The following is a 26749-nucleotide window of genomic DNA, read 5'->3' as shown; positions in this document are numbered from 1 at the left end:
ATGAATGAATGCATGCTGAATTAAATTTCTTTTTTTCATCGGAACACATTTGCATTTTAATATTCTGATTGAGTAATCAGAAATTTAATTGATTTTCGGTCGATAAATTTTGCCAGGATAACATATCATAATTTTCAACGCTTTTAATTAATTTCAGTCGTCTCGATAGAAAATTAAAGGTGAATAATTTTATTCTGTAGAAGAGAAATTTCTTTTTAACCCTCTGACCAGCTGTAATTCTCGTTTCTCGTTACCCACCGTCAGCCCTCGATTGCAAGCAAAGAAAAGGCTTCGTTCAGGGGTTGATTCGATTAAACTTCGATTGATCCAGTGTTAAAACGCGTTCTGTCCGGCATGTCTCTGTTTACGAGCGATCGAGATGGATCGGTGCTCGTAAACACGGTTTTTACAACATCCAGCGTGCATCAACCTTTTCAGGAATGCCTCTTAACGATTTCGTCTCGTCTAAACGCGAATCTAATACGGTCGAGGATTCTCAGCAAGAAACTAGTGATTCTTTTTTCCCTGCTAGGCGAACGTTGATTCGTCGACCGGTCGCATTAAAAGAGGATTTACTTCGCTCTCGAGATCCGAATTTAATGGGCAAAAGCTCGGGGAATATTCGTGGATCACGTATGTACGCTCGTAACAGAAAGGGGGTGCTTGGAAAGAGATTTCGTAATTGGGGTAGAGGAAGCTCGAGAGGATTTAATTTTTATCAGCTTGATTTTAGATTTTATCAATTTATAATCTACAAATTTTTCTTTCAGTCATCAGAAATATTAAAAATATAAATAACCATAATTTTTGTACAAGGGTTGATAAATTTAATTTTTATCAGTCTGATTTTAGATTCTATCAATTTATAATTTACAAATTTTTTGTCCAGTCATTAGAAATAAAGGGGTTGGAAAATTTTAGTACCATTTTCACGAGTAACCTGGATGCAGTTCTGCTCCAATTTATTATCATCCACCCCTTTTTTCCCCGCTGTATCTCGTTAACGCAAACGCTGATACGCGAGTTGTCTACATAATCATTAAGATAATCATCCGTGTCGGTCGCCTGGATGGAGGGTATCGTAATCGATGTAGAGCATAAATTGGATACACACCGTGTATCCCCCAGGCCCACTACCATACGTGTTCTGCTCAGATTCTCCCTGTCTCTTCTCCCTTTCGCTCGGGTGTCCTTCGTTTCCCGTTCACGATCGATAACGATCGCGTTCGATCTTGATAATTGCTCAGCCTGTCGTTAATCATCGTGGCCGGTGCTGCAGGTGAGGTGTCAGGTGGCCGTCGAGGGTAACGCGGCATGTACAAGCTCGCGAAACCGTGTGTACGTAACGGGTTGATTTATTGGAACCGTGACTACTGTACGATTGGCGAAAGTATCGCGGCACGTGGAATAATTGGATTCTTTTCAAGAGAATTGCTGTATTTCTTCTTTTCCTTTTTTTAAACATCGTTTTGGGTAGAGGAGAAAATATTTGGGTTAATTTCTGGTGGAGTGGAATAAGTATAATAGAGGTTGATTCCGTTATCATTTTAGAATTCTAAGGTTTTAAAATTTTTTAATTTTCAAATTCTTAGATTCCCAAATTTGCAAGTGTCCAAATTCCTAAATTCCCAAATTTGCGAGTTCTCAAATTTTCAGATTCCCAAATTTCTAAATTCTCAAATTCGTAATAAGAACCCTAACGATTACACGTCTCTTCAAAAAACCATCAAATACTCTTAAATAGGAAATGAATTTTTCAATACTCCTAACCCCATTTTCAAGCACAGACGTCGAAGTAACTTCATAGAAACTGTCAATTCGTCGATCCAGGGAGAATGTTCACCTCCCGCGGGAAGGAAGAGAATCGAGCGATCGAAGAGCATGGGAGCCGAGTCAGACACGGAACGTGCACCGATCGAATTATCGAGGAAACTCGATACAAGAGAGTAAAGATAGATAGAGAGAGAAAGATAGAAATACCATGGGGATTCCCTTGGGTTGGTTTCTCTGGCTGCCACCGGATATCCCCCTGATTTCTGACGACTAACGCGAGTCTGATGTTTGCTAGGGGAGCTATGGTACACGGCTACGCAACCCTTATCCGACCACCCCCGTATCGTTAGCCATAGACAAAGGGTGTGTCGTCGAAATACGTGCTCCCAGGCGCCGCTAATTCTGCCGATAATAGATTTCACCCTGTCCCTCGCGAGATTTTCCTTCTTTTCCTAGCTTAGACACTGAATTTTCTTTATTTTCCAACTTTCCGTCAAATAGAATAAAAATACTCTATGAGAATTATTTTTATAAATTAAAAAAGACAGAATGGAACTTGAGGTACTCAATCGTTTACATTGAATATTAAATGTAATTGTAATTAGGGACAAAGAATTAATTAATTTTCATATTATATCGGGATAGAACGATAATATATTGTTCGCGAATACACGGCAGGAGACACGAGACGTCTGGTCCCGGTATCGCCAGAAATTTGACAATTGGTTAATTTCCGGCGCATGTCAACGCCAGGTGTTGTATCATTTCACGCACGAATCGCACAAAGATGTCAGATGTTGCGAATACGCCGCGGGTAACAGCGAGTTACCTATGGAATACCGTATAATAGAGTCAGAAATAACCATTGACCGAATGAACTCGATAAATCGGAAATTTAAATGCGTATACACAATTTGAATTTAATTTAATAAATTGATTAGTATCGAAAAATCAATTCTTCCACGAACCCAAAGGGAGAGATAAAATATTGATCAGTCAGGTTCAGGTAGCTGTCCGAAAAATGATCGTCTCTGATTCAGTAGGATCGCCAGGAGAATTTCTTGACGGGACATTCAAATTTATTTGATTCCAATGGGATCCCATAGTGGAATCTGGTCGGAAATCCAGGCTTCGAATTCGCGAACGTAGGATCAGGTAGGCTGGTAAGCGACTAGGGGAGAAGGAATTTATGGCGGTGTACCAACCATTCCATGGCCATTAATGCAACCCCCCGGTTCACGAAAGTGAATCTCGTTGGAATTGCAGCCCGATATGAGGGCGATAATTTGCGGTCTCGCCTCTCAGGATCTCGCTAATATTCCTCGCGACACTCTCTTTCGTCATTTATCTGTCCAACAACGCTCCATTAATCTTTACGCTTCGTTAGCTCGGTTAAAATCAAAAAGAGACAGCGAAGTATACTTTATAAAGAATCATTCGAACGTTGTTGCTACATTGACTCCAACCGGGAGGATGATCGATGACCACGCCAATTTACTTCAACTGAAAAACACATGTTCTGTATCAGCTTAAAGTATGCTGAAAACGATGGTATAAACGTTTCATCGATATTCTTCATACAAAATGACTGATTGTTAATTGGAACGAAACAACTACTGATTTTGAAATATGTATATTCTGATGCAAATTGATGACATAAAATTATCGCAAAGTGACGCTTATTATATACCAATTTAAAGCATATAATTTACTGAAAATAAATGTATAAGGGTTTCATGGATCGGATGGAAGATGGTTGAGAAACCCTGGTGTAGACCGTTCACCGTCCGACGGAAAACGTTATTAGAATGATTACGCTTTTGTCGAGGGGGTTGCGGTGGAAGTTCGAACGCGATTAGCGGAATGCCTGGTCCAGCTAATCCAAAGGGTCGATCTCATCCGGTGGACCTTTTACTTTTCCACCTTCGGCAATTTTCTTCTTCCCTTTCGTCCGTTTATAGCGCGAAGACACGCGTCGCGGCGTAAAATCGTTCGCGTGTGCTCGAAAAAAAAGAAAAGGAAATTCCACGTCCCTGCTCGTGGCTTTCTTCTCTTCCAACAGCATGGAAAAATAAAATCGTGGAGAACGGTTGAAGGGAACGAGGTGGAGCGATTCAATGGCGTAAAAAGATGAATTATTATCGGCGTTATCTTTACGCTTCGGTTCACTCGGGGGAAGGAGCGGAATTCGTGTGTAATCAGGTCGATTCTATGGTTGGATCTTTTTCTGGGTTGAACTTTCGATTATGATGTGGAAAATATGGGATATGGGTAAGATAAAATAGAGCAGGATAGGATTAAATAAATTAAAATTTATTGAAATAAAACCATTGGTTTTTACAATTCGACAAAATTTCAAATTTGTCACTTGTTAATAAACATTTTTCAAATTACTATGAAATTCACACGAAAAGCAGAATTTTCCTTAAATAAATAAAATTATATTTTTCAATGTAAAAGGGCATGAATAAAATGAACACGATGTCGATTGAATATTGATGAACTGCTCGTAAGTTCGTCCCAAAGAACATCGTCCGCTGTTTACCTCGATGTTTCGCTAATTTCCCACCCCCTCGTCTCTTTCCCAAGAGAAACTTCCAACTGGAGTTCGTTCGGAGGACACCGGTGAATCTTTCAAACGTTCTCTATCTTTTTTCTTCGCTTTTCCTACTTTTCCTCCCCATGAACCGAGGAAACTCAATCGATACCGGTCCACCCTTGAATTATGCACGCAGACTTGGCCAACAGGAAACGAACCGTTTTCCTTTCCTTTAAGATGCTCGCACACTATTCAGAATCTTTGCAAGAAAATAGAAAATAAAGAAAATAATTCTTACCTTCCTATTTAATGAAGGGAGATTGTGATAGGGTCACGTAGAATCGGATAAGATAAAAGGGTTAAAGAAAATGGTGAGCGTGTGCAAGGATAGATTGGAGAGGCTAGCAGGCGAGAAATGAAATTCACCGAAAGTAAATCGAGTTTACTCGCACCCTGCTACCAAAGGGTCTAACGAACCAAAAAATCACGTTGCTCCTGGTCCGCCAAGAAGAAGAAGGGCTCTTACTAAAGACTCCCTACTTTTGCTACAGGAACGTTTCAATGGAGATTCTAATTTGAATGGCTAACAGGCCTGGCATTGATTTTCATCGGTGTATTTTATATTTAGTTTCTTTTTTTAACACATAGTTGGTAAACGTAACTGTAATCCTGTATCTGTTGTAAATTATTGAGAAATTTTCTAATTCTTCCAATTTTCCAAGTTTTCCCATTCTATCGTTTTTCTAATGTTTTTCTAATTCCTTGATTTTCTTAATTTTCTACATTGCCTCTTTCAAATTTTTCCAATTTTCCAACTTCCCACTTGTTAATTTTCCTGATTTTCTTAATTTTGCCAATTGCTTTCCTTTCTGGTTTTTCCAATTTTCCTAGTTTTCTCAATTTCCATTTCTCCATTTTTCTAAATTTCCCAAAGTGACTTCCTTTCGGACTTTTCCAATTTTCCTGATTTTATTAATTTTTCACATAGTATACGTATTTAATTCTCTTCTAAAAAATCTTTCAATGTTCACTAACACTTTAAATTATCCTTAAGAGGTATTTAAACGAAATTGAAAGGAACTCTTGACGCTTTCAATAGCTCTTCAAGTGAATGGTCGATCAGGAAATCGTTCTCTCCTCGAGATTTCACCTGTGACATAATATATTCGAGGTCGTTTCAGCAAATCGCCCTGTTATCTCGCAGATGTCGATCCTAATTTGTAAATTCGTAATTTGCACCGAAATCACCTGTGCTCGGGTCGAAACACCTGATGCCATCCTCGAAATTTCACCGTCCCTTTGTGTCAGCCGGAAAAAATTGTCCCTTTCGAAAGCGCCGGGAGAGAGTGGCGTGAAATTTTGCGATTTCGAACCGTTGGAAACAAATTGGTCGAATTTGTCAGCGCTCCGTTCCATCCTCGTCCATGTGTATCGTTTTAGAACGGGGAATTGGAAACGTGATTTGATCTCGACAATTGTCCGCTATTAGATACAATTTTTTTTTTTATCAGCAAACGAACAAAAATATCTTCAATAGAATCTGAAACCTGTTTATCAGACCCATTGATTCAGCACTATTAAAAAATCCCTTCTGCTCTTGAATTACACGCGCAATTACGCTCGGTAACTCGGCCACGTTACACTCTCCACGTGGCAAAGACAAAAGCCGTTCTCTCGAGCATCTCTTGACTCATTCACCTCGGTTTAATTATAACCAGCTCTCTCGAACTAATTAGCAACTCGTTAGCTGTTTGTTCGATGATTTTTTATGAAATTTTCAAAAGACTCTTTCGTTCTCAGGAAGAAAACTCGTGTTCGATTACGAATTAAAAAAGGAAAAAGAGGAGGCAGGTTCGGGTAGAAAGGGTCGAACTTTCTCTCTCTCTCTCTGGTATTGCGAGAAGTTTCAACTCTGTATGGTCTCTCTGGCTCGTTTCAATGTTCGAACAGAGGGGTGTTTTTGGCCCGTTTTGGAGGGAAACTTCAGTTCGACGACCATTCATTCGAAACACGATCGTCAGAGCTCGCTCGTTGGTGCACGATCGCGTTCATTCGTGCGTTCACGCGACACACTATGCAAACGAATACTAATTCGCACTGGTGGACAGGATAACGGGAGCCTGCGACGTGTCCTGTCGTTGGAACGCTCATTTTCGGTTCCCCGCTGGCGATTTTGAGGAGCGCGGAAGAGATATATACCGCCGCGAATATTAGGTCTGCATAGCAAAGAAATTAAATTTTTTTAATATTAAGTTACATATTTTTTCGCTGCTTTTTAAAATTTCCCCGAAGCTTGATAACAGTTTTATGAAATTCTTTGAATTTACCGATGAAGTTTCTATTGATCCTTTTCTTCTTTGAAAAATTTTTTAATTATATTCTGTATTGATGAAAAATTCCCAGTGTAATTATTTAAAAACATTTTGAAACGTCGAATTAGAATTTATGGGTCGACTCAGTTACTTGAACTGATGATTCGTGAAATTGAGAACTGATTAGAATTGACAGTGATTTATCGGCGGTGATTAATACCGATTGATTTATATAAAACTATCAAGTACTTAGGATTGATGATACTTCGGTTGAAATAATTGTTCTAAGAGATAGTTTGAAATTTCAAATGATACAATTGACTGGTATGGTTGAAGAAAAGGGTACGTAAGGATCCTTGAAATGCGCGAGACGACGCGATCTCGCAGACCACTGAGTTTCCCATTTAACTTAATATTCCATTCGGATACGAGTCTCGACTTCTTATCTGACGTTCCCTTTTTCTTACCTCGCCATTTATTGTTCCCGGAGACGAAGTTTCTGCCGGCAGAGAGCTTGTTTTAATCCGACGACTCTTCAAGAATTCCTTTAATCTCGTACTGGACTTCTTGATTTGTTTAAGACGGAAAACGAACCCTGTAATTAATCCGAAAAATTCAGTCCCTCTCGTTGAATATTTAATTATTTCTAATTTAGAAAACACTGAATTTCTCGGAATTTTACTTTTCACCTCCAAGTGTAATTAAAATGTTGACTTTTATCAAATTTATCAAAGCATCGTTTCCCAAAATCATCAACTTCGCTTCGTTCTCATCCAATGATTCTCAGTTTTGGCCCACATCCAGCTGCCACAGTCTCTCCTCCTCCCGATTTGCAAATTATCGTTTATTTCTGTTTTTGTTCTAATGTTAGAACACGAATGGCCGAGTGCAGTGTACTCGCAGTTGCATTGTCGAGTCGCGTGTCGTTCGTTCGTCTTTCCACGAGTATGACTCGTTTCTGGAATTCTTGTTGCTGGAACAGCCTGGATTTCCACGCGATCTATTATCCGGTTAACGCGATCCATCTGTAGATCCACGAGGAAGATTTAAATCCGTCATGTTGCTCCTCTGCGATGTGGTGCTTGGATTGTTTGATTACAAGAAGAAGAGGTGATTAAATTGTTTGTTGGTGTGATTATGAAAATGTGAAATTTTTGTTTCCTTTTTGAATGGAATGCTTTGAACAATTTGGAATTAGAATATTAGGATGTAATTTGGTATTTGAATTTGAAATTCTTTATTGTGGATGGAAATACTTACACTAATTTCTCAAGAGTGGCTTAAAATTCTTAGGATTATTTAAAATTATGAACGAAGTTATGTAGGAAAATTGCTAGCTGACAATTTCAGCTACTCTAGGAATTTAATAAAACTATTTTCATAGCACTAAATACAATATTGTAAAATTTCAACAATGTTGAGTCCAAGGAATTAATTTCTCTCCAGCAATCATGGCACTCTAAATTTTTCCCTCTGTCGTGGTATTCTACAATTTTTATTTCTTAAATTTAAAATTATAGAATTTTTATTTTTTAAATTTAGAATTGTAGTGTTTTAATTTCTTAAGTTTAAAATTGTAGAAATTTAATTTTTTAAATTTAGGATTGTAGAATTTTTATTTCTTAAGTTTAAAATTGTAGAAATTTAATTTTTTAAATTTAGAATTGTAGAATTTTTATTCCTTAAATTTAGAATTGTAGAATTTTAAATTACCAAATTTCATCGAAGAAGAAGTTGATCGTCGAGATCGTAACTTCCGCTTCCAAATCCCAGGAAGCTCGGGGATAGGGTGAAATTACTTCTCCCTCGAAGTCTTATTTTCCCATATAATCGAGACAGTATAAAATACAAGTAAGGAAGGCGTGTCGTTCTGGTCGACGAGCTATTATGGCGATCAAGGTTTCAGAAACGATACTTAGGAGCGCGGTGTATGCGTGCTCGTTAAAATCGCTCGATCGGTCCCGTTACCGGTCGCGACACTCGCTCGTTCAACGATGCATAAACCATCCTTAAAACGCACAATTTTATAATCACCGCGCGGTCGGGAACGACTGTAAAAATTAATTTATGAACAAACCTGGATAACCGTGGTATTCGCGGGACGATCATTAACGGGATTTACGGGAAATCTGATATTGTATCGTCTCTCGCGGGATTCGAATAATAACTTTTCGTCGCGAAGAAATCGTGGAATTGAAATAACGCGTAACATTCGACGGATTTATCGCGAAGAACAGGATTTTACCTTCTGAACCCTTGGGAATGAAAATTACAGAGTTCCATCATATTTTTATTGGCAAATTTCATAAAAATTGAAAGATACAATTCTATTTTGTAACATCGTGTCCCAGAACTTCTTCAGCATCCCAAGCACCCTATTAAAAAGTAAACAAACAATCAGCCGAAAGCTCTATACAAGGTGGCAGCAACAGAACCCCATCATCAGTGTCCCCCTATTTGCGAGCGTTATCTGGCGATGGCAGCGTGTCCCGTTATCGAAAACTACCTCGATCAGACTATCGGCTCGTGTTATTATCGATCCTTTCGATACAATATCAGCGTCGGTCCGGTGACTTGGGGTTAGCCGGAGGTTGGCAGGGGGTGCAACAGCGGCTGGTACACTCGCCCCCCGATGGAGCTATTGTGAACGGTGACAAAGACACGCACTTCACGCGGCGAACACAGCAGCGAAGAGGAGAAGAGGATGAAAAAAAAAAGAAGAGGAAGAGGAGGAAGAGCCCTCTTGTCGCACGGCAGCAACCCTCTCGCATTGTGACGCTCGACATCGATTTTCCTGCCTCGAGACCGAGCGCAGCTTTTGTAAATGGTGTAAATTGAGCGGGAAAGACGGACGAAACGGGCCTGCGGCGACGCTCCGAGAAAGTGCATTAACGCTTTTCACTGTCACCTTCAAGATCTTCTTGCCGGCTAGTAGTTTTGTTCGAAAGGAAATTCGATTTATTATTTTAATGGCCGAGCAGGGTGGAACGGTGCTTTAATTACAATTAAGAGATGTCATTTTTCAGGGACTTAATTGAGTTGAAGTTGAAATTAATCCAACAGGTTAAAATTAATATTTTCCTAAACAGCAACTTCTGTTTTTTTTCCAACTCTGCGATCTTTTCACGGTTTCCTTTTTTTGACTGCAATTTTTCGCCCTGCAGACGGCCTTAATATAGAAAAAAATGTCGCCCCTTGAATTTACGAGAACCTTGCAGCCCCAGCTGCGACGGATTCTCGCAGGGTGGGGGATGAAGGGTGAAAATGCGAAGGGTACGCGGTCGAGAAAAACGCTATCGCCAGGAAGACACCGCGAAATCGTTATCTTTCATTTTTCACCTCATAACGTCAGGACAATGACGCCAGCCCCGAGCATTGTCGTCGGGAAGGCAGGTCGCTGATGCTCCCTTTACCTTGAAAAGAAGTAAAAAGAAGAACGAGGGAAAGAAGCACGGAGATCTACCCCTTTTCGAGTGCTAGACGTTGCTCTGTTTCCCGGTATGATTAAAATCTCTCCCCGGGATGAACGTTTGAATAACTTTCTTGCTTGTTCATTTTTTACCTGTCCGCCTGCATTCTTTTTCGTTTGATGCACTTCGCCGAGCTTTTTTTCATAGTTGTGGACTCTGGGGTGCATTCTTGCAAACGAGGGTGGAAATAATAACGGAAAGAAATATTATTTTATAACGAATGATCAGATGATAATTAATTGATAGATACAACTTTTGCACCCCGAAAAATCTACCAATGCAACCCTCGTATTTTTATCTTTTGGAAACTCACGATAGAACCGACCCTAAAGCCAGCCGAGCATCAAAACTCTGTACCGAAGAGCACTTTACGAGCATTCACGCCAAGAATTAACGCGATGAACATAACTCTTCCACCCCCGGGTACCGATTTTTTCCCTTACCCTGGGAGCACCTTAATGCAGGCTGAATTATTTACAAGCAGAAACCACGAGCGTCGCGAGGATCTTGTGTGTCTCTTTCTCATCAGAATCCTCCTGGGAAAAATTGCGTTCCGCCTGGAAAAACACAGAGGATTATCCATACCGCGAGGCATGATGTACAATCTCCATAAATCGACCCGTAAGCGCTACCTTTTCACCCACTCCACCTTGTGCAACATTCAGGAGACGTTTCGAGAGGTATTTCCTCCGTTTCAGGAGGAACAGTCGAAATATAATTTTCTTCGAGCGATTCCAATTTTCTTGACGGAATTCTTTCGAGGCTAATCTTCAGGTTCTTTCGAACGTCGTTGATTTCATTCTGGAATACTTTTCATTTTCTTCTTTTTTATTGCAATTTACACCAACATAGTTGAATGACGAGCGATCTGAATTGAAGCGCTTATTAGCTCCTATCTGATCCGCGGAATCGCAGTCGGGGCTTTCTTCGCCCGGTTTAAACGGTCGGCTAATGAAAGCTTTGCGATGGTAAGAGGATGGACAATTAATTTTACGAGCAGAGCAAATGGAAGGAATCGAGTCCCCGCAAAGAGAACGTCATTGGCCAGGATATTTATCGTCTTTTATCGTCCGTGGAGAAACGACCGTGCACCCTTTCAATCTATCACCAGAGAATGGTGGAATCACAGAGGGGCCATCTTCTGTTAACTTCCGGTCCGAGGAATGTACACCCTGGAACGGGCAAATTTTACGACAATACGAGTCCATATTTTTGAAATCGATATTAATCTTAACCTATTTTAAAGAAAATTTTCATTATAATTTTAAAAATTCATCATCGTAAACGTTAATTGAATTTTCCAAGCAGAGGATGCTGTGATTCGAATCTCCTAATCTGTACGTGTCTCAAAGAGCTCAGTCATTGTAACTAATTAGAGGCTAATGAGCCCGAAGAGTTCCTCTCGCGTTTGAATCTCTCGAGCCGCTTGGAACAACGAGCTCTTGCACGTCTTTTGAAAAAATTATGTTACTCCGAGTAATAATTGGAATTCTAATATCCTTTCGCGAGAAATTATCGCTTACAACACTTGGAATTTTTCCATCAGAATTTCGTTTCTCATCCATCGATGTTACGCACCAGACACAACTCGTTCAACCCTTTTTTTGTACGAGTTGCAGGGTGCAGATTTTTCCTATATTTTCCATGGCTATTTACACGCTTGCCGCAGCTCGATGGTACACGCTTTTTCCATTGTTTATACGAGAATTTCGCAGCGAGTGGTTTAATGCTGTTCGAGGGCCGGATCTCGCAATAAACCTCTTTCTTTTTTGCTTCTTCCCGTTGCTCCCTTGTCGTGCACGTTGCCACGAGGGAGAAAAGGTCCCCGGCTCATAATGGCACGGTGTGGGATCGCGTAGACGGTATCCCATCGAATTTATGGAGGGTAGATGGACCGTTGTAATATCGTGGGGCGCGTAATCACAGGGCTTTCGATCCGCGAAAAAACGAGAGAGATTAATCGGCCGCGACCTCTTATTAGCGAATCCGTCCGCGTCTTCCTTCCTCTTTCCATGAATCGCCCTGAAAATTCAACGAAATTCAAAGAAAGGTAGGAGATACGAAAAAGTGCCTTTAGGATGTTGAAAATAGGAAGATACCGTAAGATTACCGTTTCGAAATTACTGGTGGAAAAGAAAGAGGAAGACACGGTCGCGCACAGCTTCTAATTGCTTTCCCCTGCCGATTAGCGGACAAAGAAGGCACAGTGGGACGGCTATTTGTGGAAACTGGCCAACTGGCCGTGCAGTTACGCTCTCGACCTTCGTTTCTTGAAGAACGGATGCCGGTTTCTCGCGAAGGTTGCGCCTTCCTTCCATCTCGTCCTCGCGTTTGCTCGTCCTCTTCCACTGATTTTTCTACCGGATCCTGTTCCATCTATATACGGTCGTCCAGCTGAAAACAATCGACCCGGCGACTTTCCGTTTCGCTGGACTCGGAGAAGGTTGCTCGCTGTCCTCGTGATCGGCAACGTCGATGAGAATTCTCGTACCACTATGTTTAATTCCTAGATTCATTTTTCTTATCTTCCTTATCGGTTAATTTCATCTTCCACTATCCTTATCACCTTTAACCGGTGTTCATATACTCAAAATAGAGTCTAGAAAGAATTTCGATCACAAGTGCCCTAAGGGTGCGGAATAGAAATTGCTGAGGGTCGGAAAATGGCGTTATGGATTCATTATCGGGCATCGAGGACAATGATTTCGTGCTGAAAGCCAGACGTCTTATCGAGGCTTACAGGCATCAATGTGGTTCATAAACGAAGCTCAGAACGTTTATTCAAGACGAAGCTTCTCCTCCTAATTGGATTTCCCCTCGGGCGAGGGGAATTTGCTTATCGATGAAGCGGAACGACCGGACAGAATTTCGTGGTTCGATTCTATAGCAAGGCTGGTCATTCTTTGAGGGTGTTGCCAGAGTCAAAAGACGAAGTTCTTTTTAAAAATTTATAATTACTCGTTTGTCAATGTAGAAAATTTATCAATTTTCAAAGGATTGATATATTAAAGGGTTATCAGTGGAAAATCCAGAGGCGTGAAACGTTCATGGGGAATTATTCAGACGAAAATTCATCTCTGAAATAATTCATCCACCATGGATGCTTGCAACGAGCAGATAGGCGTATTAACGCTAGCAGATTTAGCAGTCGCTTGATACCCCTTTTCTTTTTTTCCATCGTCCATTAAATAACCGTGAATGGTCTCTTTTCTGAAGCATCCATGCACGGGATTGACAATGCATTTCTCTCATTCGCCGTCCCTTTGTTCCTCCATTTTTCGAACGAACCTTTTTAAAAGAAAACCCGAGGAAAGTTTCGTCGCATCTGTTGTTGGAGATCAGTCACAGTTTTCCGGAAGTATTTACGATCGCCGGGAAAGCCATAAATCTACGTCTCAACGGAGGCTTGGAGTCGAACAATAGTAAGACAAGAAACATCCCAGGAACTCGTAGACAGATGTACAGCAGATTGTTCGGAACAAACGTTCCTTTCTTCTGTTGACTTCATTAGAAAGGAGAATGGAGGAAGTTGTGGAAAAATGTGCAAAAATGCCATCAGTTTCAAAGAAAAAATTTTATTTCTAAAGCGTAATTAATTAATACAATCACTGGCAAGAAAAATTAAATCAATTAATGGAAGATTGAAGAATATTAAAAAAAGGAAAACTTGAGGTATTGGTTGATGAATTTATTTATTTATCTGAATCGTACAGAATGAACCTTTTTATTTCTATTATTCTGGAGTTCACAAAATATGCACTACAATTACTAAAAAAAAAATTCAAACAATTAATAGAAAATTGAAGAATATTAAAAAGAGGAAAACTCGACGTATTAACGAATTTATTTATTTATCTGAATCATACGGGATGAACCCTTTTATTCTGGAGTTCACAAAACATGCGATATCCCAAATTCTCCCAATGGCCCTGGAATTTCATCGAATCTCTTCAAAAGGGATAAAAACACGTGGAGGTGACAGTGTATCGAAATATTGTTCAGTCAGCAGACCGGGTTGCACCTTTCGGAGCGGTGAATCGAGGCGCGGCCCACGAAATAATCATCCCTTGGTAAAGAAAAAAATAAAAGAATGAAGAGAAGAAGAGCGTCCCACGTTGTTTCCCGGTGCCTACGTGCCAGCCGGTTCGAGGCCGGTGTGCGCACTCGCGAGTGCATTCGTGTTGCCGTTCTGCAGAGAGCCGAGATAGGTTGCCGGTGCAACGAGGGAACCGACACGACGCACACGTGGCCCTCGCTGGTAGAATCGAGGAGTCGCTCTCGAAACTCTCCTCGAGCGAGGAACCAAGCACGCCACCATACTGGCGGACTATAGGCGGCCTAAAGTCCGCTCGTTGCAGCCGCGACTATAGTGTTTAAAGGAACGTGGCCGAGCCAGTCCATTCGCGACCGGCAGCCAGGCAACACACTCGAATCTCTTTGTCTGGCTGGTCTATAAATAAATCGCGACCTCTCGCTGGAATAATCGATCGTCGGATTTCTTCTTTTTTTTCTCTTCCACGTGAAACACCTTTGGCTACTTGACAAGACGCCCATGGTACCTCGACCTGGGTCAAGGTTAACCGACTGACCAACTCCGAAACGCGTCTACCTTGTTCCCCAGCTTCGTCTCGGTGATGATCGATGAAGGATAATTGGTTGGATTTAGTGGGATCGATGATTTTGCTACGCGTACAGTGGAAGACTGAAAAGGTCCGCGGATGTTGTAGGGCAGTGTCCTTTCGAAGGTAGAAGAAGGTAATTGACTCTGCGTAACGGTGACGCGAGGAGCTTCTTCGTTCTTTCGAAATTACTTTTGCCGGAGTGCGTGGTACACGTGGATGTCGGAAGTTGGGATCGTTCGTTCTTCGAAGATCAATTATTAATATAAATTTGACCGTGAAATATTTCGAGATTGATAATTGAAATTCTTCGATCACGGTGGGCGAGGTATGAATATTCCAAGTACGTGTCCGACAAGCTGTGAATATTCTGCCCGATGTTCTTTCGGCTATCTGAAAGAGGAAATGTAATTGTCTCTGATGACGTGAGACGACTGTGTCAGTCAGCCGCTGAATATAGAAGCTTGCCAATTATGAAACTTGAAAGTGCGAAGGCTATGAAAACACATCTTTGAGACTCGCAAGATTTCATTTTACCTGATGAATGCTCCTTTAACTCGTATCCACGAATGATCATCCCAAAAATGATCAATTAAGGGATCAAAAGGTACCTAGAATGCTCGTATCGACGATCCGCCGCGTACTCGTGGTTCGAGCGAGTTCGAAAGTTACCGTAGATGACCCAGACTCGAACGCGATCGAGCATGAAATGAATTCGTGGCGCAGAGAGGCGGAGGGTGAGCCGAACGCTTACCTGGACTTGAGTTCTCGCGAAAATCACGAACCGAAGGAAAAGCTCGAGGTTTGTGTAAAATCGAGGAACGGTGAGCGCTAACCGGTCGTTCGATCTCGACCGATCGATAACGGAATTGCTTCGTGATCGGCTCCTCCTCGAAGTCATCCAGATAGAAAAGAAAGATACGAAACGACGGGGGTCGTTACGAGGAGCCATCGTAGGTCGTAATAAATACATTTTGTCCACGGGCGACAGTTGTCGATCGAGGTCGATCGTGTGCAGCTCGTAGAAAACGGGCCTGGCGAATGAACGAACGAGACTCTGTTTAAAGACTGTTTATCGGTCGTCGCTGTCCTTCAGTTGACACCGATTAAGCGAGCAACGGAGGAATGCTTATTGAACGGATCACTTCCGAGCGAGTTGACGCGTACTCGCCGCGACTACGATTCTCCTCGACGCTGATTCCAGATGCCTAGCTGCCACCTGCCAGCAACACTGACACGCGAGTGCTCTGCTTTCGTCGTTATTCTTGATTTTCTCCCCTTAAATTTCGCTGCCCCCGCGATGGTGCGCGTTTTGTGAAACGAAGAACTCGTGATTTTTAGCGGAGAATCAATCGTGGATCTTTCGGTACTTTTGTGCTGGTGTACTTTGTGAAATTTCCCTCAGTGAGAAATAAGAATTTTTGAACAATTCAGAATCTTAAATTGAGAATATTGCCTTGATTCGTTCAACGAGTTGATGAAATCGTCCTCGTCTTGGCCATTCGTGATCTCGAACCACGTAGAAGACATTTCTTCTCTAGTGATTCATTCGTACAACCGGAAGTATCGTTGCTCGGACGATAGCATCGAGTTTAATTCACTGTGTTCATTGATCGTAGCCTTGTTCTACAATCCAGCTGTAAAATCTGTAAATCTTAGTATTTCCCACGCATCGAATCGTTCAATTACTCGGTTCAACAGGTCTCGTTTAAATAATCGTGTGGAAACTGGATCGAGTCTCATCCTGGAGAAAAATATCGGTCTCTAAAAATATTTTACTACCTCAGCCACTTCCACGGAAATACGCCACTTAAACGAATCTCGATAAGAAATAATCAAACGGAGCGGGCAACAAGGTTTTCAGGTCGTTCATCTGTGAAAATCATAAGATTAACCGTGGTTTATCGAGGATAAACGAAAACAAACCCGCCCACCGGGTTCCCTGACCAACGTCAAGCGAAATTTTGGCAAAATAAACACGGCGAACGGGCGAGGCTGAAGAGTGTTTCGCATAATAATAGAATCGGCGCCATAGTGACCGACGATCGAAGGAACCGAGTCGTCGCACCTGTCGCTATCGGTCTGTCTCTTCAGGGTATACGCGAGCCGAAACCTTGAAGAGAGCACACCTGACACGTATGCCTCGAGACTCGTCGAGAGGCGAAACGGTGTCGTTGAATGCGTCGCGACGTTGATGGAGGACTTTGGTTCAATGGATAGCAGGTGAATCATTGGGACGATGATGTTTCTTGATCTGGTAGAATCACCGCTACCGTGGATCGCGAATCATTCAGAAATGAATTATTGAATGAGAAGTTTGGAATAATGACGTTGGATAGCTTGGACTGATTAATTAGCAAAGCTTGCGAGTTTGTGAATTTAAACCTTTAGTCTGATGAATCATTGAGTTTATCAGTTATTATTGGCCATGAGTCATTCACAAACGAATTGTCGGATGAAATTGCCAGTTGTTATGTGAAATTAATTAAAATCTTTGGCAAAGTAATGGGAAGCAATCTTTTTATAAATATTAACGTTCGTATCGATCAATCATAATCAGGATCAATAACCAAAGTTGCTAACATCACAATCGCTGAGCAAGAATGATAAAATCGAGCCTGTTGCAAGATTGACAGCAGTCATTTTTCAGAGACAAGTCTACCTAGTTAGGGATCAAGATCACGATAAAATCATCGCTGTCCATACTCGTTCGCTGATAATAAACTTTGAGAATTTAATGATTCGACCAGAGTCAAGATCAATCGGAGTATCGGAAATAAGAAACGATGCATCCGAATCGCTTTGTGCTCGCAGGAAATATGACCGCTATATATAGCCGGAAGAATTTTCGTGGCATCCACAAACTTCCCCTCTTCGTTCGTGCTTTTGCTCGATTTTCTTAACCGCGATTTATGAGAAACGACTGCGAAACTTCTCTCGACGCAGTTTCGCGTTACTTCCAACAACTTTGACTCGATTTCGTTGACGCGAGTTTCATCGTGTGAAGAATCATGCTGATCACCAAGTATACCACCATTCTGCTGCAATCCACCAATCAGCATATTTTTAGGTGAGTTGATGATTAGTTTGATACTGTTGTAAAGGAGGTATAGGTTTGATATGGTTCGATGACATCAAAATTTTGCAAAATAGCCCTTGTGATATATCAAATTAAAGCTTAAGATTCAGTAAACATTATTATGTAAATGTTTATTAATATTCTTTAGATTAATTGAAAATTATATATATGAAACTGAATAATGTTAAGCTGGAAATTTGTTGGTCCATTGTTTGTTTGAATGAAAGGACAGCCATTTTATATTAAGAATATTAATGAGGCATTTATACTACCATTTTTATTAAACTTTAACCTTTAAATTGATATATCATAAGTGTTATTTTGTAATATTTTTATGTCATGAAATCACACTGGACTATTATGTTTCTAAAATGCAATAACTTAATATATTCTAATTTTAAAAGAATATCAGGTGTTCTTTGCACCTTTATATATTATACAAACCTTCGGTTGAAACGTTCTCCAGAATTCTCACCCTTTAAGTTATTTCACGACGAATTTAATAATGCACGCCCCTCGAACAAGGGCCAGTGACTTCGATTCAAAGCTTAAATATGCAACGAGCGATTTCTGAATGCCGAATTTTCCGCGAACTCGAAGAAAGTCGAGAGAAGAATCGAGAGGATTCAAGCACACCCACGCCCTTACGGGAAGCTTGACTATCCCCGAAATTAATCGGTGAAAATTAAATTCACCCCACACCATTCCCCCAATTACCGTGATGGCACCGTCCAGAGAAGTTCGTATTAATTATGAACCGTAATTGTCAATTGACGCCGTGTCGGTTTTCTAAGGAACCTTTCCGAGGGGTGAGAAAAGGAAAGGGTTGAGATGAATTCGGATCAATTTGCACCGTAGATAGAGTATAATATAAATTTATCATTCTGAATATTATTAATAATATTCCTCATCTTCCTAATTAATTATTCCAAGAAGGAGAATTCTCTTCGTACCAAAATTAATTTAAAAAGAAAAGTTATTTTTGAGACGGACCAGGTATTACCCGATGATACGAAGCATCGTAACCCACTTTCTTCTCTCTCTTTTTATAACTTTCTCCTAAGAAGATTCATTCCCGATCTCAGAGCTGACTCGTTCCAACCGGCTGTCACCGTTCACAGATGTTGCTTCCTGATACCGATAATGTATTCGTACGCGTACATCGATACGAAATTGAACGGTTTGAATTTCAATTGAATAGAGCCGAGACGAAGTTCACGGTTATGGAGGCAGATCGAAATTTCATTCGTTGATAAATCGAATGATGAACCGAAAATGGAGTGAAGTTTCGAGCTGATAGAATCTCACATCGACTGCTGAACAACCGCCCTTAATTTAAAATTACTGCAACACTTTTCTTCCGCTCCTATTTTCCAAATCACCGAATCACAATTCACTTCAATTATCCAAGCATTAAATTAATAATAAAAATAATGACTGCCTTGAAGCGCGTGAAACGACACCGTGAAAATAAATTCTATTATCCACATAATCAATAAAAATGTCTCTTATGAGCTGTACACCCTAGTTCGATGGCGCGAGCCACTAATGAAAGAGAGTAGGAATTTATCGACGGTATAAATTGTCCCCGGATGTCGGACATCCGGCGGCGTTTAAGATCGATCGCGTTCCAGGGATGGCGTCTCGCGTGGAAGCTAAAGAACAAGGGCAAAAATGAAGAAGGAGAAGAGAAAGAAAGAATGGAGGAATAGAAGAGGCTGCGAAATCCTCTGGCTTTTATTGGTTTCCCCTTAGAAGGCCAGGGTCGACCAGGCAGTGGTCTGTTTTAATTAGCCGATCCGGATATCGGGTACGGGGCGTACGAAAGATCGAGCCGTGCGTGTTCGCCAAGCGAGTTGGTACTGTGGGTGCAATAACGAGGCCTCGTTAGAGCCACGACGAGATCAACTGTTCTATTTGCCGCTGACAAACGATCGTTCTCGCGGCTGTTCTTGCCCGTTCGCGGTTTCGTGAACGCAATTAGTGGGACCGGCCTGTTCTCCTATCGCCTCGATGAGGCGCTTTGCCCTCGACACTGGCCAGTTTACGCTAATGGTACCCATCGGCTGTCTGGTTTCGTTCGCCTCGGACACGATGAAACGCAGATTGCGATGCTCCGACGTTGTTAAAATAAACGTAGACACTATTATATTAACTCCGGATTGATCAGTTTCGATCCGGGTTCTCCGACGGTACTTACTTGGGGACATTATAACCGATGGACTTTATACAGGGAGATAAAATTTCAAGGATTCGACGCGCGAATGGTATTTCGGCCAAAAATGGCGATCGCTGGGAATGGAAGGTGCAGGACTTGAAATAAGATCGCAAGAAACGGGGATGGGGATGGCGAAAATGAGGAATATGCTAATGGCACCGTGTCGTTCAGCCTGCTATCGTCGTAAAAGGAAGAGGAGACCTTTCTTGCCGGTTCGAGAGGATCCTCTTGATACTCTCGTCCAGCTTGCTCTTTTTTATCTACCCCCCTCTTTCTTCTCCCTTTGCCAATAATTTCGGGCTTCTTCAGATCTCGTCAATTTTTTAATTTTTATGAAATTTACAGTAGCGTCTTACAAAATTAAAATTTGCAATAGTATCTTCCCAAATTAAAATTTACAATAGTGTCTTACAAAATTAAAATTTACAATCTTCATCGCCATATGTTATGGTGAAAGAAATTCATGTTTAAAAAAGTTAGAAAGAATCTAGTGGACTTGTTTCATCTGCGTTTCGTTGATTTAACTGCATGCCAGATGAGCGTGTCGTTGAAAAGCAGCCCGGACTGCATCGCCGTTGATGAACAATCGAACGGGACGGTCTTTGTCCCGAAGGAATCTCGATGCTGGTGCTGGGATGCCCGTATACACGCGACAGCGATTAGTTTGCCAGACAAAGAGATCGTTAACGGAGAGCTGCTGGCTAGAGGTACTTGGCTTGATTCGATTCTGATCGAAAAAATGAGAATCCGGTTCGTTTGCTTCTACCTAGTGTCTGGGTGATATTAATCCTTTGTCTTTCCTCTGATACATTAGGTATGCAAATTTCGAAACAAAGGTGTAACAGTGTCGTTTTCGAATAGGATGAGAAATATGTATTAATTTTTAACTTTCACGATACACGTGAATGAGAATAGCACATATTCGCAGAGAGATATTAAAAACTGTCTGAAACGGATCAGAAGGAAATCCAGGAAATTGATATTCAAAAGCGAGCGAAACATGAAAGCAGAGAAATACTTAAAAAGAAAGCTTGCTCAAAGCAAATTGCACGTCTCGCGTCGTCAAACAAAAATCACCTGTCTACCGGATCTCCGCTTTGCCCTCCGCCCTTCCCGTACGAATTCTTTCCTAATGTCGACCTCTCTGCTTCTTCAACGGAGAGGGACGAATGGGAGAAGGTTGTACACCCTCGTTTCCGCCGATTCCGAAACGACCGACAGGAACTTTTATATCGCCCGCAAATTGCTCGGGGCCAGTTTCTCCCGTTGCTTCAACGTCGTCAATGGTTACTTTTTAATTAAAAGTTTCGCCTTTAAAACGTTCCCACCCGATCGGACAAGACTGGCGGAGGGACAAATTGCGACGGTCGTTACCGGCTTGCGTTGTCGCGAAACCGAGACAGGACAATTGTATAGAAAACAAGGATCCTCCTTGCCAGTGTCACCCATGAATTATTTCCACTTGCAAAATAAAAAAAGAGAAACTTCCCAAAAGTTTCGAGGATTTTAAATGCATAGCAAGTTGTCGCGACGAGGACCGGCAGTTAAGTAAAATAATGCTTAATTAATTCATTAAACAGCATCCAAGACGCGTCCCCCGTTTTCCGCGGTGTTCGCCCCGGATTCCCGCGCGTATTTCCAACTGAGACGAGCTTCCCGGGGAAAAGATACGTCCCTCGGGAACCGAACTCCGACTCGGGGAGAAGAGGTTGCTATTAGGCTCACGGGATAAGACCTGGCACTTCACTCAGTACACGCTACTAATTAAATTATTCCGGAAACGCAGCACGCTGCTGCTTACAAAATCCACGCTCACACGTACCATTCGAGAATACCGTATCGCTAATGTGCTCGGACAGGAATTTTCCATAGGGGGAGGGAAATTGTGTCGAGTAGAGTAAAGTTTTCCAATCGACACCCCATCCTCGAGCTAAAGATATTATTAATTTTGTTCAAAAAAATTTCTCATTCAATATCGAGCGGAAGATTTTTTATTTAAAAAATAAGTCTGGAAAAAAAAGGGTAGACTTCGTACGTGACGCGATTTCCTGGAATACAAGTTCCTTCGTCCTTTTTCTCTCCGTTCCTTATCGTAGGAGTGTCTGCTATCCACCCACGGAATTTGACAGAGACGAAGCTTCAGATATGACGAATAAGGGGGTGGAAGGATGGAAAATGGCATGGCTGGCAGAGAACAAATTGTTCGCCGGATACGAGACGATAGAAAGCCGTTAGACGAAGTCGTCTGGCCAGGGCAATTGTCGCGAACACGAGACCGATTTATCAGGAAAAGCTTGTCTCGATGAGGCTCGGTGATTGGCTTCCGCTTACACGAACAGTCTCGTAGATGTTGAAGATTTCCTACGAGTTGAATTTGTCGAAGAAAATTGGAACGCGGTCCTCGAAATTACTCGAGAGCTTATTTTCGTTTATTTAGAATAATTAAAGGAAATTAATTTACCGCAACGTTACACGCAACTTGGCAAAAACAATTTCCTCGTGGCAAACTTGTTCGAACGCCATATTTCGTGTCACGGCATTACGGTACTCGGAACAAAAAAATTGAATCGAAGGAAATTCGTAATTGTTGAATTGCAGCCGGTCGGCTGTAAATGTCCGTTTCATATTGCAATGGAACGTTTCCTCTTGTGCGTAAGAAGGCACGCTAATTACTTGCACCGTTAGCACGATTACAAGGTGCAAATTGTTTCGTATTTCTTTTATTTCATTTTTTCGACTGCGGTCGAGCCAGTTTCTTCTCGCCAGAAATCTATATTTGAAATGGAATATTCCTACCATTTTTCCTACCATGAAAAATGAAAATTTTATAATTGATTTGAAACGTCAATTTCGTTTATGTAAGCTTCGTTTTGTAGTTTAATATCCTTAGAGAATTTCTATGAATAGCTGGGAACAATGCTTGATATTGTGGATGCAAAAATATTCATTTCATGCGGCATGCATTTATACAATGGCACATTTTACTTATTTTGATTCAGCGTGGAATTCAATGAACGGAGAGAAGCAATTTGTAAACGTATCGTAAAACGTTTCCAGCATTTAAGGACATTCACCTCTGAATATGAACGAGCATTCAGAGATTTAATATTATCAAGAAAGATTATGATAAGATAATATTTTCATTATTAAACTGCACCGAAGCATTAAGGAAATTTGAAATAAATAAAAGAGTAGAAGAATTAAAAATAAAGTAAACGAGATCAAGCAGTAGAAATAAAGCAATTGGGGGAAACAACAATTAGCATCAACCTGTAGCAATCCTCCAAACGGACATTCATTCATCCTTTCCCGTGAATTAATCCCAATTCACGTGCACGCCATTCTGGTGTCCCCTAATTCTCACCCTCGAAACGACGTATAATTCATTAGCAGAATGTCTGCCTCCAATTGTATCCCATCCAGGTTGCATTTTCTGAATTGTTTAGAAAACTACGTCCCATTTTGCATATTCGACCGTCTGAGTAGAACGGTTACCTGAGGGTGATTACTCAACAGCTCACGCCACGTTATTATAATTCTCCGGTGAACCCTTTGCAATGTCCCCTCGGGGACAATCGCGTGCCGTGGAGCGGAAAAAGCCGGGTTCCTCGCGACTGGAAAAAACCTACGCTCTGGAAAACCGAGTGTACTTAGCCCTCCAACTTTTCGAGGTTTTGTATGGTTTGCGGTGGAATTCTTTGAAATTAGAAAGGTTGCAGTGTAGAATAATGAATCGAGAAATTATTTATTTTTATTTCAAGAAGTTTAAAATTAAAATTAATCGAGTAGTCTTCAAACTTTTCTGGGTTTTCAATGGTTTTTAGTGAAATTATTTGGAATTAGAAAGATTACAGTACAGAATAATGAATTTTAAAATTATTTATTTATATTTTAAGAACTTCAAAATTAAAATAGATTGAATATAAACCTTCCCAGATTTTTTCCTTCTTTTTTTGCCAACTACTTCGTCTAACCCTTCCTCCTTCAAATCATTAATCATTCAAACTTCCTAAATTTTAAACTTCAAAATAAATTAATACATCAGAAACCCGGCATCCAATTTTCTTCTTCCAAACAAACATTCCCCGTCGGAATATAAAGTCCAGCAGGGAATCAAGTGTCCTTTTCAACAAAGTTTTCTCTGATAAAACAGAAGATCTCCGAATTTTTATCTCCACCAGCAAAGAATATATGACTCGGACAAACTTACTCGCCATAATCCAGGGAATATACGCGAACGATGAACCGAGGGCCAAAACTAACCGGAACCGTCGGTAAATTCCGGCGAAAGTTGCAAGAAAAATTCTGAAGTCTGAGCACCTGAGCTCTGGCCGCAATTTTTTCCCCCGGACGAAGTTGCACCCTTCCGTCGTAACCAAGGGCGCACGATACGCTATTTACCCGCCGATCCATTCCACGCGATTTTTACGATTATAATCTCGATCATGGTGTTTGTTCGCCACACAAAAACGTGTTGATCGTACGGGTATTGTTTCTCGTGATACAAAGCTGAACCGTGTGTTTGACGGGCACTTTATTGCTACGTTTTCTTGCCTCGTAAGGGTTGCACCGGATTGCCTCGAAGGGTTGAACGATACTCGAAACGTGCCGCGTACTACAAGGAAGAATTGTGTTTTACGACGTTTCAGGTGGAATGCTTTGGGTGGAGGACGGGCGGGCAGCTTTTGAGTGAAATTGTTTTGTCAGTTTTATGATCCCATTCGGAACCTTTGGAGATCAACCCTTGTTGGATGATTCTTCTCTTAATATTAAGGGTGATTTTTTAAAATTTAAACTTATTTTTCTTTTAAATTATTATTAAATTCCACGTGTAATTAGAAATCAACCCTTGTTGGATGATTCTTCTCTTAATAATAAGGGTGATTTTTTAAAATTTAAACTTATTTTTCTTTTAAAATTCTACGTGTAATTGAGGATTTAGAAAGGGTTAAAATTACTTAAATAAAATTAATTCGAATTCTCAGAAAATCTGTAGTCAAAGTTTCCGGATATCTTTTCAACGCGAATCTACAGAAACCCGAGTAAAAAAGAAATAGGGAGTGTAGTGGATTAAACGAGGGCTGTAAAGGGACAATGCGTCTGCGAAGGCGAGGAAAAACGTTGGAAAAAGATTTGTGGCGGGTTTCGAGGATTTTACCGCGACGAAGAAGTATAGCTTTTCCTCTCACGATGCGAACCGTTTGGAAAAAGCGTTCGCGACCCCGGTAAAGAGCAAGAGTGACTTGAACTCTGAGGAAGAGGTACGAGCATCCGTGTCCGGCAAGAACGAAACGGAGAAACTTGGCTCGTTTCTAGGAGGGTAAAAAAGTTTATTGCGTGTTTGCTCGCGAGGATGTTTCGACGCTAGACGTTGATGAGACTCGAGCGTCCCATCAATGCTCTTGTTTGTTTGGCCCTCGACTAATGAGATTGATCTAGCGACGCATCAAGTTGGATGGGAATGATGATTAATCAGGTTTAATGATACCACTTCGACGGGAAAGTGTTGTTGCAATCGAACGGTTATATCTTATCAAAATAGGAACATATTTTTTAATTCTGAATAATATATCATTTGATCAGAAAATTTATAAAATTAATAATATTATTAATTTTAATGAGCGTATGGAATCTTATATTCTAGTAATTAAATTTACCTCCTGCTGTGATTCCTTCATTATTTTTCTCGTTTTTAATTACGTCCACTTTTAATTAGTGATACTGATGACTCTCACTATACCAATCCTAGATGAATCAAGTAGACATCGATACATAGTAATTACAGATATATAAATAGACAAATTTCGGTGCTCCAAATTTCCATATTTTTAAAAATATTTCCTGTTAGGTACTGAAAAATCATCGATTAATAATAAAAAGTAATCTAAATTCATAATATTGATAGTATCAATAGAATCAGATTCCATCCCTGGGTAGGTTTAGAACGCATGCGCCTAGTTTCCCCTCGGTTTCCCCTACCTACGGTGAGCCGGTGAGAGGTCGGCTCGTGTCTACAAACAGGCAGTTGCGTCCCTGTACGCGATTGTGCGTGTTCTGGCGACGCCGGCTGCCAGTGCGACGCCGACTGGCGTCACGGCGCCTATCGCCGGTAGTGTTGTGTCTCGCGTGTGTTCCTCGGCCAGGCAAATAAATAAACGTACAGTGTCTCATCTTACATGTGAATTATCGTTAGCCAGTGATCGAAAGAGCGTGTCTCAGAGCACCGGAAGTGAAAGTTCTCGAGCGTTGTTGTTATCGATCGAAAGCCGGTTCCGGTGCAGGTAAAGGGTTTAGAGAAATAGAGGAAGACCAGTGACGTCATCGTTTTTAGAGGATCGGGACCTTGGAGGATGGTGTCGCGACAGCGTCGCGAAATTGATAAGAATGATCGAGTACTAAGGCACAGTTCTTGGTAAGAATAAATAAAAAACGATCGAAAGCATTAGAATACACTTTACCGATTTTAATGATCTTTTATGTATATTACAAAAGTATTAATGTCCTGAGTATCTTTGAATAAATATAAGATACGCACCTTTAATTTCAGTGGTAATAATTTTTTTTTATTGCATTCCAAGATTCATTTTATTTTCTATAATATTTTTGAAATCCTCTGAAATCCTCAATTTTATGATTTCCTTTATTATTAATCCACGGATCTGAATTCCAGTTTAAAAATACTTTTGTGCGCACACGAAAGTACCCAGGACATTGATCTCTGTCATATATATCAAGATCA

General features: G+C 40.9%; 1 protein-coding gene across 17 annotated transcripts in view; it reads left to right on the top strand.

Moving 5' to 3' along the window:
* spri (Src homology 2 domain-containing protein sprint) overlaps positions 1-26749 on the top strand; it is a 104813-nt gene that overhangs the window by 41185 nt on the left and 36879 nt on the right. For 3 of the 17 annotated variants that reach the window (XM_034328337.2, XM_034328332.2, XM_034328342.2), the window contains exon 1: positions 26029-26422. The exons of 12 other annotated variants lie outside the window; for them this stretch is intronic. In XM_034328337.2, coding sequence (XP_034184228.2) covers positions 26361-26422 — 62 coding nt within the window. In that variant the 5' untranslated portion in view covers positions 26029-26360. Of the gene's footprint in view, positions 1-7582; positions 7735-14445; positions 17784-26028; positions 26423-26749 lie in introns of those variants that run through there. 2 more of the 17 variants (XM_034328339.2, XM_034328338.2) reach the window with 2 other exon arrangements.

This window comes from Osmia lignaria, chromosome 1, assembly GCF_051020975.1.
Source record: "Osmia lignaria lignaria isolate PbOS001 chromosome 1, iyOsmLign1, whole genome shotgun sequence".
Taxonomy (NCBI): Eukaryota; Metazoa; Arthropoda; class Insecta; order Hymenoptera; family Megachilidae; genus Osmia; species Osmia lignaria.
Note: the sequence above shows the minus strand (reverse complement) of the source record. Positions and strands in the feature narration are given on the sequence as shown.